This window comes from Musa acuminata, chromosome BXJ1-6 (assembly GCF_036884655.1).
Source record: "Musa acuminata AAA Group cultivar baxijiao chromosome BXJ1-6, Cavendish_Baxijiao_AAA, whole genome shotgun sequence".
Lineage (NCBI taxonomy): Eukaryota > Viridiplantae > Streptophyta > Magnoliopsida > Zingiberales > Musaceae > Musa > Musa acuminata.
In genome coordinates, this window is record NC_088332.1 from 14,374,312 (window position 1) to 14,387,327 (window position 13,016).

Sequence of the window (13,016 nt, forward strand, 5' to 3'; positions counted from 1 at the left end):
AACAGTCTATTTATGATTCAGATATATCAATAATTTCTTAGAGACTTGTAGTCACATTCAAGAGGCAAATTTAAATGCACTGTTGTGTTGTTGATAATGACTGACGCCCACTTTATTTGGTGAATGTGCTGTATCTGTCGAAATGATAACCGAAGCAGACAGAAGAATGATGACTCAACGATCGCCAACACAAGCGAAACATGATGATGGCGTCGTTGCTCAGTAATGCATGACGTAGACGTCGTATTCGACGATGGCGTTCCCGGTGCTCATGTCGAGCCTGTGGGTGCGGGCGACGGCGTAACCGCGGGCGAAGCGGAACAGCCCGCTGCCGCCCACCACCGGCATCTCCCGCACGGCGTGGAACGGCGCGTTGCGGCCGAGGACGGTGAGCACGCTGCCGTCGTACTTGCCGCCCACGAACACCAGGTTCATGGCCTGGAGGAAGCCCGTCTCCTGGAGCCCGGCGGCCGCGTACAGCCCCTGCGCCCGCCCGACCGGCCTCGACGTGGGCTCCGGCCCCTCCGTGAGCAGGTCGTCCATGACCATGACCACCCCGAATAAGGTCGGCGGCTGCGCATTCGGTGGCCTGGCCACAGCCACCGCCGTCACGTTGCTTCCACTGACGACGTCGTGGAAGTAGAAGTGGAGGTGGCTCACCTTCTCCTTCAGCTTAGCGTGTACTCCTTTGGAGAAGCTGGTGGTCTCAATGCGGTCACAGGAGGAGGGGAGGAGGAAGCACGAGAGGAGGACCATGAGAACCAGGAATGCCTTGCCCACAGCGTCCGCCATTTTGGTACCATGCCATGCTTGTATCGCATCCATACATATAACAGAGCAAAGCAAAGCAAAGCGATCTCCCCCACGCCACCATGGAGTGGCTGCAGAAAGTGAAACGGCTCATGGAAGCATCATCATACCGCACAAATATTAAAGCGATTCAATCAAATCCCTGGCCATAAAAATAAATAATAAAAAAAACCAAAAAAAGGCTTCTATTTCTGCATTTAACTTTACTTTGACTTGAAGAGTTCGACAACATCGTAGTAAGATAATAAATACTTTGCTTCATAATGCGTGTCGGTCATCAAGATTCTTTCCTCCTCCCAATCTAGCTTGGATTGGACGCCAAGTAGCGTGACACGATCCTACTCTCCTTTCTTCCTTGGGGTACAACATGATCTCCATCATTCTTTTGAGATCTTTAAAGCAGCTCAAGTATACCGTGCAGAATGTGCCCCTCGTATGGCAGGAAACATAACAGATTACAATGTTGTATCACTTACACACCATCGTTCATCCTCCTCCTTTCCAAAGCATCAACGAGCATCCTTTCCGCTGCATGAGGCACTGCATCTTCCACTAGAGATCCATGCAGATCACCATCAATGGTACTACAGCTACAATCCCATCACCTTCTTTTCTATCTTCCATCTCTTTCCTGTCCTCAGTGCCGCCATCGCTTCCTCATTCACTTTGATCCACAGTAGCACTGCAGAGGCATCATCGCTCGTGGCGTTGCTTCTGTACACTCTCAGTAGAATCTTGTAACAGGCAATGTCCGGTGGAATTCCCAGCCTCACCATCTTTCCCAAGAGAGTGTTGCATTCCCACACCCTCCCTGCCCTTCCCAATCCACCGATGAGCATCGAGAATGTGACCACGTCCGGCGAGACCCCCTTCTCCATCATGCGACGGAAAGCCAAGATCCCATCTTGGACCATCTGACGGTGAGGGATGGCCGAAATGAGGGCATTGTAGGTACCGGCATCGGTTGCCGCCGCCCCGCCGCCCTTGCGCTCCATCTCCGCCACTACCCCCTCTGCCCTGCCCCACTGACCGGCCTTCGCACAACCGTGCACGAGCGTGTTCCATATCACCACGTCCGGCTCCCGCCCGTTTCGCTTCATCTGGTCCACCACCTCGAAAGCGGCATCCACCGCGTCGCTGCCGCCGGCGCGGCAGATGTCGCGGATCAACGATCCGTAGAAGAACACATCGGGGACGGACCCTCTCGTCGCCAGCAGATCCAGAAACTCGATCGCCGACCAGACGGCGCCGCGGTCGCAGTGGGCTCTGACGAGACCGGAGTAGTGCCGGGACTTAATTGGAAACCCTAGATTAACGCCGGAGAGGAGGAGAGACCCGGCGATATCGAGGTCATCAGAGCGGAGATCTTGGATGAGGGCGGAGAAGAGCCGGTCGCTCAGCGGCGAGGGGCAGGAGCGGAGGAGCGCGTCAGGGGATCGTCCAGCAGCGGAGTACGCGCGGAGGAGGGGGAGGACCAGGGCGGGACCGGGGCGGAGGCCGTCGCGGGGCATGCGGGCGAGTAGGAGCTCCACGGCGCGAAACCGGCGGCGGAGGGCGAGGGCGTATGTCAGGGCCTGGTAGGTGGGGAGGTCGTGGCGGAAGCCAGGCTGTCGGGCAGCGGCCGAATAGACGGAGAGGATCTGCCGAGGGGTGGCACCTGCGGCCTTGACGGCGCGGAGGACGGCGGCGTTGGACAGGAAATGTGAGGGCTTGTCGGCGGCGCCCGGAGAGCGCGGGTTCCGGCGGGACGAGGTAGGGAGCCACGGGAGATCGGTACGCGAGGGGGAGGCGGTGGGCGGGGGTCGGCGGAGGAGTTCGAACGATCGCATGGTGAGCGCTTGGAGACGGACCGCCATTTGACTTGGACTGGCCGGCCCTCTAAATACTGCATAATGGGCCTTTATACGGCCCTCATTGGCCTAATTAGTAGACCCAACAATTTGATTTGCCCCACGGAAACTAGAAACCATATATATATATATATATATATATATATATATATATATAATAATAATAATAATAATAATAATAATAATAATAATAATAATAATAATAACATATTTTAGTGCTGTATCGCCTATAATAACGCCAGCTGACAACACGGAGTCACAGCCGGGTCGTCTTCCCCACCACGAAGACTTCCGCCACCACTGCCTCTTCCCCATCAACCTCTGTCACCGCTTGTTATTATACGTACGAAAAGAAGCATCTCATGGGGGTGAGTCATGGAAGTGTGTCTTCACTGGGAGGCACGCACTGACATCTTCCATATGACTACCCCGCAGCTCGTTCTCTCTCTCTCTCTCTCACACACACACATCTCAGCTCATCCAGCTTGCGTGCTGAGTGGTACACCATCATCCAAGATCCAGATGCAAGACTGCAGTCTGCGCTACAGATAGCCTGATAATAATGACTCCTCTTTCTCCGACTCTGTCATCACCTCATCAACCAATCAACCCTAAGCCAAGTTGATGTTTTCTTTGTTGCATAGATCAGCAATCTACTGTTGACCTAAAGGTTGAGCAGCTTATGAACCCTAAGAAATTGGATGGATTTGTCAACCACCTAACTTGTAGGGTGATGCACACTACACATTATAGTGACACTTCTCCTTGCCTACACATGCACGTCCATCGTTCTCGCACTGTAGTGCTGTCAAACTGGCACTTCAAGCTTGGAGAATAGAGAATAAGATCCAACTACTACCGAAACAAAAGAGTCAAAAGCTACAGGGATGAATCTTAATATTGTATCATCTTCGTCAAGGAAAACAGCACGAGAATGACAGCAATAATTGACAGACACATCTGGTTGTCTTCTTCGTTACTGTACGCTATCCCATGATAGTGTTGGGACCAGAACTCCTCCTTCCTTTGAGAGGTGAGATGCATTCATTTCGGTATGAAAACTTGCATGACCTACACTGAGGAATCATTTCGATATCAAAGAGCATGGCCAGATGCGTACGTTTTATTATGTCAAGAAAGCTTAATGACATGCTACAGGATCCATTTTTGGTCCTTCCAAATCAACACAGGAAGTCGACTAGAAGAAGAAAAGGAATGCTAGAGTTATCGGCAAGTAGCTCATTTCTCTTCCCGTTTCCTTTTCCCTGATTCATTGAAGTTAGTCTGGGGAAGGAACTGTTAGGAACTTAGATCTGCAAACATGTACATACTTGAAAAGCACAGTTTGACCTCCATCCACCAACTTGCTCCACTTTAGAAGCATGACACCATGTTGAAGGAAGAAAAAGAAAGAGAAGTGGAGCCGACCACTTCCTGCTGTCACAAAGCAGCTGAAGAGGGACTTGAGATGGTGTACATGTAGCGACCACTCAACAAGTACATCATTTAACATGCTTTTAAGGACCTTCGTTCTAATGGAAACCAATACAAGCAACGAGAAAGACGCAGTCTGAGTGATTTAACGTCTAATATGGGAATAGTTTATGTACTTATCTACGACGGGACGAGTGCGGGCTCAGATGTCGCCTGCACCGGGCCGGCGGCTGAGCAAGCCCAACGGTCCTGTGCGAGGAAGGCGGACCGTGGCGTCTATGACGGAGCACGTCGCCTTGCAGGAACCGTAGAGGTCGAAGAGCCGGAACCGGTCGGCGATGGTGGTTACCCTCCGTGGAGAGGCGTCGGGCACCCCCCAGAGCTCCTCCAGGTCGCCACCGGCGTCGGGGAAGTCCTTGGCGCATAGGGCGAGCGCCGCCGCGAACGGGTCGGCGGCGGCTAACCGCGCCGCGGAGCGCTTCTTTCGCGGGATGGGGAGGTCGGAGTGGGAGCGGACCGGGGGAGGGAGCGGGAGAAGGCGGTGGGCGGCGGCGTCCTCGGCTGCGGCGGCCTGGGAGAGGGCTTTGGGGATGCCGGGCCGCTGCTCCCAGGAGAATGGGACGGCGGAGAAGCGAGGGGAGGTGGAGGCGGAGATGGAGAAGGAACGGGACCGGGAACTGGTCCGGGCGCGGGGTTCCTCCGGGGATCCAGCCGCGGAGTCGGTGGGGGTCTTCGGTGACGGCAGTGTTTCCTCCATCGTCGACTCCCACTCCCCAGAAGATAAGACGGCAGACGAAGAGAGGAGAGACGAAAGGTTCGTCATCGTGCTCTTCTGCCGCGATCCGACTGCTCTCTCTCTCTCTCTCTCCCTCGTGTGACCGTGTTCTCAACGACGTCTAAATAATGGACTTGGAACGGAGGAACTCAATTCGATTGGCGAGTAGAGAGGACGCATCAGCACCGTCGGATTACGTCAAGATAGAATCATAAAGCGGGAGGGGTATTGGCGCGCGTGGCGAGTGGTGGTATCATTATTTGGAACGCGACATGACAACGGAAGAGAGGGAGTGGAGACTGGCAGCGTGTCACTCTCATTCTTCTATTCATAAGAGGCCACTGTTCTCTCTCTACATGTTTGGCAGAAGGACAGCACAATTCATGCTTCAGTCTTTACAAAATACTTGTCTTTCTCCCCCCAAAAAAATTTGTCTATAGAGTATATGAAGAATGCATGATTCATATGATTAATCATGTCGGCATGTTTCCCCTTTATTAGAATGTACATGATGTCCACGGTATGATGATTCATATATTCTGCTAGAAATCTATGAATCGTCACATAAGATTGTCAAAAGATACACTCAATCCATGGAATTTAGGCCAAAGATGTTGACAATTTGACATGACACCACATTCTCTCTTTGATCAATACCAACAAAAGGTATCCAAGTGGCAAATCACTTCCTTCTGCGCCACAGCAGACGAATCAAACCCCCGTCGACGACAACACCAGACGGCAAAAACAGTAAGCATAAAGGAACAGACAAAGACCTACCGGCTCAAGAACGCTCCAATTCACCTTTCTCCTTTGATTCTATGAATACGAAGCCATCTTTGTTGACCACCATTGCATGCATCGGCTACTTGGCAGCCTGAGTTGCACTAGAGTGCAGGAACTCATGATCCTCTTCATGCGTCGGGTTTTACAGCAATATCTGCTTCTAGTTTCCTGTGGCTGTGTGAACTTTAAGGTCCACCACCGCAGTCAAGTAATGATTTCTGGCTGCTGGCAGCTCTTGGTTGCTGCAATCGGTAGTGAAGCAGCGGTCACAGGCTTTGAGAGCCCCTGCACGTCTCATGCATGAGAGACGATGGTTTTCTTGCTCTTACTTGAGCTCTCTCCTCTTATAATATGACGTATATGAGCATGAAAAGCTCAAAAATCATTTAAAGAAAACAAATAACAGAATATAAGATACAATGTTATACCAAAATTGCTGCAAAGAATCAATCTTCACTTGAACAGTAGAAGGATAAGATGGGCTCACATCTGGAACAGTCATCTAAGCCTCAGTTGAGAAAGGATAAGTGGTCCTTTTAAGACTGTTGTTAATGTCATCTATTCATTGCTTGAATTCTCGTATTGCCTAAAGTATGTTCAACCAAATCGATGAGACTCTTAGAGTTTTGGTTTTTGTATTTGTTATCAATGGAAAGGAAAAAATTAGTCTTAAGCTTCTTAATTGGGATTGCATTACTAGCCCTATGGTGGAGGGGGGCTGTGGCATCCATAACTCTCATTCTTATCAAAATGATCCTTTTTATCCTTGACAGATCTAATCTTTTATGAGAGAATAATATCATTAAGAGGAATTGATATTGGGAACCCAACATACACTCAGTTATTTTTTGGTCTTGGACATGTGTTTCTAATATATGGTAACTTTAGAAAATTTAAATGAGACACAAATAGATATGTGATATGATTCCTCCATCTCGACTTTATTGGCTTGGATCTGGACTTTGTTAGTATAAAATAAGAATCATACTATTATGTAAAATAAATTTAACGTCAAAATTTGAAATCAACTAACTATATATCAAAATTAGGATACATAAATTTTGATAATATTCAGAATACTTTTATTTGATTCATAAAACACATTCTATAGTTCGATCTGTAAACTACTATAATAATAATTTATAAAAAGAACTAAGCTCTCATTCTCTTCTCTTTTTATCTTTTATAAAACCATCATGGGCAATGAAATAAGGTCTAAAGAGAGACGAAAATAGATATATGATCTCGTGTCATATTATATTGTATATTGTGTATAGTCCTTAGGAGATTCTAGAGAACTGAACTCTTCAAGACTCAATCAATATATCATTTCTGAGGTAGTCATAGCAATTCTTAAGATTAATAACCAATAACATAAACTGTCTTATTCATATTAACTATCTTAAAATTTATAATAAAAAATATCTTTGTTTTATGCGATAAATCAATATCACTACTAACAACTAAAATATCATTCACGTATGAAACCAATATAATAAACTTGTTCTAACTAATTTTGAAATATACATATTGATTAATAATATTTTTTGAATTTCTAAGAAAGTAATAATATTATAAAATTTTATATATCACTATTTAGAAGCTTGTTTAAGGTCATAAACAAACTTTCTAAGTTTGTAAACCCAACTTTCTTTCTCTTCTCTATAAATTTTTTAGGTTGTTCCATGTAGATTTTTTTATCTAGATCGTTATTCAGATATATTATTTGTACATTCATTTGATCTAATTCAAAATAATAATAAGCTACTAATATTATGATGATCCCTAATGAGTTCTTTTTAGAAATATAAGAAAATTTCTCGTTATAATCGATTATCTTTTAGAATCATTGCTTTCTATGACTTATAAAAATGATAAGGGGTCTATTTTGATTTTTATATTATACTTTGGTTTTTATCGATGTACCATATAATCATCACAATCGGTAGGTCTCCTTTCTCTTTAAGATTTTTTTCAGAATTATTGATTGTGGTTGTTTTATAAGATTATCAATAACAATATCATATAGGGGTTCATCAATACTATTTTGTTATTCAATGATTTGATAAACAATAATCTCTCGAATAGAAAATGACAATGGAGTATCAACTTGTATCACCTTTATATCAATATTAATATTTCAAGATTTTTCATTCCTACTAATTTTGTCATATTCTAATAATCTTTCATTACTATATCTACTATTTATGTGCTCGACAATAAAATTTATATCATTTGGATTTTTCTAGATAACAAATAAAATAGCTAGAATTAGTTTCTAGATTCATTTTTTTTCATATATATTGAAGATTATTATCTTTGTAAAACAACTTTGTAGATATCTCAAATTAAATTTTATATGAGTTTATAATTCAAATGGAGTTAGATGAGACTAATTTATTAGAATCCCTATTCAAGATATATATAACTATCAAAGAACTCCGCCCTACATCGATTTAAATATAGAGAAATAATTCATCATACTCCTAATCATGTCCATAATGGTATGATCTTATCTTTCAGCAATTTTATTCTTTTGTAGCATATTTGATAAAGTATATTAAGTATAAATACCTCACTTTTCTAAGAATCTAACAAATGGATCAGGATTCTTCATCGTACCTACTATAAAATTGATCACTCATGTCAGATCAGATAATTTTAACTAATCTATCTAATTATTTCCTTTAATGCAACCTATCCTAGCATCAAAATCAATAAAGTCTAAATCTTCTAAAATATTATTTTTCATTATTATTTCAATTCTTTCATTGGAGATATGTCCCAAACGTTTGTAATATTTCATAAGATAGAATATTTCTTATTATTAAAACTATATTTCAATCTAATATTTGATTGCAGGCTTACCATATCTTTGCAAACTCAAGATTTAAATTAATTTTGTATAAATAATTATATAGGATTCCAGAACTAACTTTTTTTGAATCATAAAATATAATGAGATCATCATCACTAAAAGAAAGACAATATCTTAATATATCAATTTTAGAAATTAAATTTCTAGAAATAATAAGAACATAGCATATATCTATAAGATCCATTAGATGACTCATCTTTTAGTATATGTGATAAGTTTTCACTATTATAATTTTTGTTTTGAGATGATTTTCTATAATAATGAATCTTTCATATTCTTTTATGTTTCAAGTTAAAAAGAATCTTTACATATTATTGATAATATAAGTTATAGCATTAGAATTAGAAGGAACTTCTATGTTGGATTGGAAATATACAAAGTTTAAGTTTAGAAGTTTAGTTTTGAATTAAGCTTGTGTTGAATGTAGTTATTTTTTATGTCCTTTTTTGCTATAAAAAAAGTACTTCACTATAAAGATTTTTTTTCATTAGTTTGTTTAGTATTTTTAGACTTGACAAATTTATTTAGTAGATGATTCTTCAACTTTTTTTTTTTTACTATCTTATTGAGTAGAAGTTAAAACATTATGAGATCTTTTTTGACTTAATATTAATTTTTCTAAAGATACATATTAGTCGGCTCATTCAAATCTCATCTATCCTTATTTGTATTGTAGTGAATCTTGAATGAGTCAAACTAAGGAAGAGAATTAATAATGAATTGTACAAGAAAAAACTCATCTATATTCATGTATAATACTTTAAGTTTTTCAATTTTATTAGTTATATTAAAGATATGATCTCGAATCCTTCGAGTGTCATCATAGTAAACCATAGTCAGTTCTTTCAGTAACGTATACTTATTAGTAGATTTAAATCGATCTTTAATAGCTCTCAAATAATCACAAAGCTTTTTAAATCTTTTCTAACCATTTATTTCATTAATTTTTTTATAGAGTTTTTATTAGTTAAGTCTATAAGCTTTTTGACAAATAAGACTAAGTTAAAATCTAATACATCAGAGAGTATAGAGATACTAAAAGTATGAGAATGTATGAAAAAAAGTATCATTATAAAATATAAAATATCATTAATATTTTAAGTTTTTAAAATATGATGAAATATTAATATCATCCATATTTCACATTCGGGAAAACTTTTGACATATCTAATGTTTACTCAAAATTATATATGAAAGATTAATATCATCTTTGTAGAATAGTATTATTATTTTTAGATATATAATTCTTAACCATAAAGATATTCAAAATAGTATTATCCTATCTCATAACATAATTATTTGAAGTAAATTTTTCTTTAAGATTATCTAAATCTCTCAATTATATGTGTCATTATAAATATTATTTTTTTTAATATTATTTAATAATAATTTTTTATATAATTTTATAAATCATTAATCCAAATCACTTTGGTAGCTAGACCAATATACTAATATAAAATATATTTTAAAATATTTATTATAATTTACACTTCATAAGTCTATCATCTTTAGCCACTTTAGTAACTATTAGTTAGATAAAACTTATAGATATAAATTATAAATAATATTTACTAAATTTTTATTAATCTAATTTATATAAAAATAGTTTATTAATAATAAAATAATAAATATAATAATTATTATATTTATCAATATAAAAGAAAACTCATATGATGATTGTAATCATGATAAAATATAAATAATTATTTTATATAAAAATAAATATATTTCATAATTTTCTTTCATGGTCATGTATTTAATAGTCACATAAATATCTAAAACAATAATTAAAATTTCTTAATTGCATAACTAGTTAATCTTAACAATAATAAATTATGTCACATGGATAGAAATAAAATATCTATAATTTATTTTTTATTTAATTCTGATAAAAATATTTATCAAGTTTTATGACATAATATTATTATTATTAAATTATGACTATTGAGATAATATTATCAAATTAGAAGGATAAAATGGTAGGCAAAGGATATCAATAAAAAATAATAAATTTAATAAGGGTCAAATAGAAATTTTGTGACTAAGTGCATTAGTCAAAAATACTTGATTTTCAAAGAGTAAAAATGTTAATAAGGGATATCGACTTAAGCTTCGTTAAGTGGAAACCCTAAAACCCTCTCATAGTGGTCGCTATAGTCATACTATGTTTCCCATAGGCATGTGACTTAGTTGACCGAAGATTCTTTATCGTGACACCCATGTTCATGGTTACTACGCACTGACATAGTGTCACAATTGCATGTCATGCATTATCATTCGCCACTACACATCTTTCAACCATCGCCAAAACCATAGCCCGTTCATTGCCTATAGTGTTGTGCATTGTCATAACACCTTCGTCCATCGCTCACACAGGCAGTGGTGCACCCGGGTAAGGCCAATGATCATTGGAGGTTATCACTTGTCGTTAGGCTATTGCACACAATAGTCACCGCTGCCACGCTTTTGCTATTGCTGCCATTGCCTATCATCGACCATCGTTACTACACACTAGTTGGGCTAACAACCAGACCTTTACTCATCGCCAAGCCTACCGCATAGAGCAAATGTCCATAACATGGTTGTTGCCATGCTTTTGTTGTGCTGCTTGTGGCATGGTCGGCAACCATAGTAAGCTATCGCCCTCCACTAGATTGTCTCATATGATAGCGATGACTTCACAACACGTAGCAGCACTGTCGCATCCTAGTAGGTCAAGCAATCACAATAAACCACCGACCAATCGTCGCACCTCTAATGATAATATGCTATTATCCATGGCAATGCCGATAATATCTCTATCATGGAAAGCAAGCTGCCCATGACCATCAACAACAGGAAACCTCGTAGGCGATTAGGGTAAATATGATAAACAACTAGATTGATGATAACCTTTTATAAGCGAATGATACTCATAAACAGATCAAAATATAAATTAAATCTATATACTTTTATGATCAAAGATATTTGATTTCAAACATGGCTTTGATACCAATTATTAGCATAAAATTAAAATGATGCTATTATGCATAATAAATTTAATCTTAGAATTTAAAATCAAATAAACATCGATCAAGATTAAAGATTAGGATAGGTACCTTTCAATACCTTTCAAATTATCTTTATTTAATTCATAGAATACCTTTTGTAGTTCGATTCGTAAAACACAACAACAACGATCTGCAAAGAAAAACTCTTCTTAATATTGATTATTAATTCTCTTTAGATTCTTTGAAACCACCGTACAGTTCTTATTGTGCAAAGCTGTTGTGCGAACACCCATGCTATGTGAGGTGCGGAGGGTGACGAGCAACAATCGATTCTTTGATGCTTTTGCTATTGTTCCTTTGGCTTTCACTTATGTGCTCGAATGCAATGCTTCTTTCTCCTCCTCTGTTGAAGCTATAGGTTTAGGTTTCATCCTCAAAAGACAGGGAAGAAAACATCCTCAAAGTGGCAACTCTTACTCTACTACTGCCCAAAGTATTATGCAAGCTGAATGTAAAGCTATACCGGAAGGAATCAAATACATTACTTCACAAGGCATTGATTCAGTTCAAATACCAATCACTACTATGTTTTAATTTATAGCAAGTTAGCAGGTACGATGATAGCGAATATATAGTTAGTCGGTCATTACCCATCATGTAAGCGTTAGACGACCCGACATCTGCTTACTCGCATTGATAGAAGTCCAAGTGGTAACTCGGATCGATTACAAATTACCACACTAATGAAATATTCATAGAAATATTTTCATGAGTTCATGAGCAACTCGAGTCAGTTACGAATCGTCTCTCGTACGAAATATTCAAATAAATATTTTCTTGAGCTCAGAGACAACTCGGGTCGATTACAAACCATCTTTCTTGTGAAATCTTTGTGGAATATTTGATCTCTTATAAAAAAATCCACCCTCAATTTTAAATAGAAAAAAAATAGAAATTTAGACCCAGTGAATCTTATGATTAACTGTAACTAATCATATGCTACTTTGTATTATTGTGATGAGAACTTCTGTGATTTGAGGGAATTATAGCTGGAAAGTCTCAGCGCAGTATGGAATTGGAGATTAATAACGTGTATTCCTCTTTAGTACGAGTACGGGTTGGGATTTTTCTTATTGGATCGCACCCAAAAGTTTGGGTTCGACTAAATCCGAGTTTGGTCAAATTAGAAGGAGTGTGTCGGATCGGAATCCGATTGGGTTGCGTTGGGTCATAAATACGGTCCAATGAAAATCTATCTCACGTTATCGGATCGGAGTCTTATTGGGTTGTCGCTCCAATTAAAATCTCTCTCACGTTATCGGATCGGAGTCTTATTGGGTTGTCGCTCCAATTAAAATCTCTCTCACGTTATCGGATCGGATCCGGGTCTGTGTAGAGGATCGGTTTTGCTGGTCCGATTACGCACGGCTCTCAAAGCAAATCCAACGATGCTCTGCGTCCGCTCAGCTATGATATGGCATGCATGCATGCAT

General features: G+C 39.5%; 3 protein-coding genes across 3 annotated transcripts; all 3 read right to left on the bottom strand.

Annotated features, from left to right (window-relative positions):
• Positions 1-50: 50 nt before the first annotated feature.
• LOC103988082 (dirigent protein 22) lies at positions 51-849 on the bottom strand. Its single transcript, XM_009406595.3, has one exon. It carries the CDS (start codon positions 823-825, stop codon positions 220-222), a length of 606 nt encoding a protein of 201 aa, XP_009404870.3. The 5' UTR covers positions 826-849; the 3' UTR covers positions 51-219.
• Positions 850-1,400: 551 nt separating this feature from the next.
• Positions 1,401-2,666, bottom strand: LOC103988083 (pentatricopeptide repeat-containing protein At5g39710-like). The gene has a single exon (XM_009406596.3). The coding sequence runs from the start codon at positions 2,664-2,666 to the stop codon at positions 1,401-1,403; it is 1,266 nt and encodes a 421-aa protein (XP_009404871.2).
• Positions 2,667-4,296: 1,630 nt separating this feature from the next.
• Positions 4,297-4,917, bottom strand: LOC103988084 (uncharacterized). Its single transcript, XM_009406597.3, has one exon. The coding sequence runs from the start codon at positions 4,915-4,917 to the stop codon at positions 4,297-4,299; it is 621 nt and encodes a 206-aa protein (XP_009404872.2).
• Positions 4,918-13,016: the final 8,099 nt, after the last annotated feature.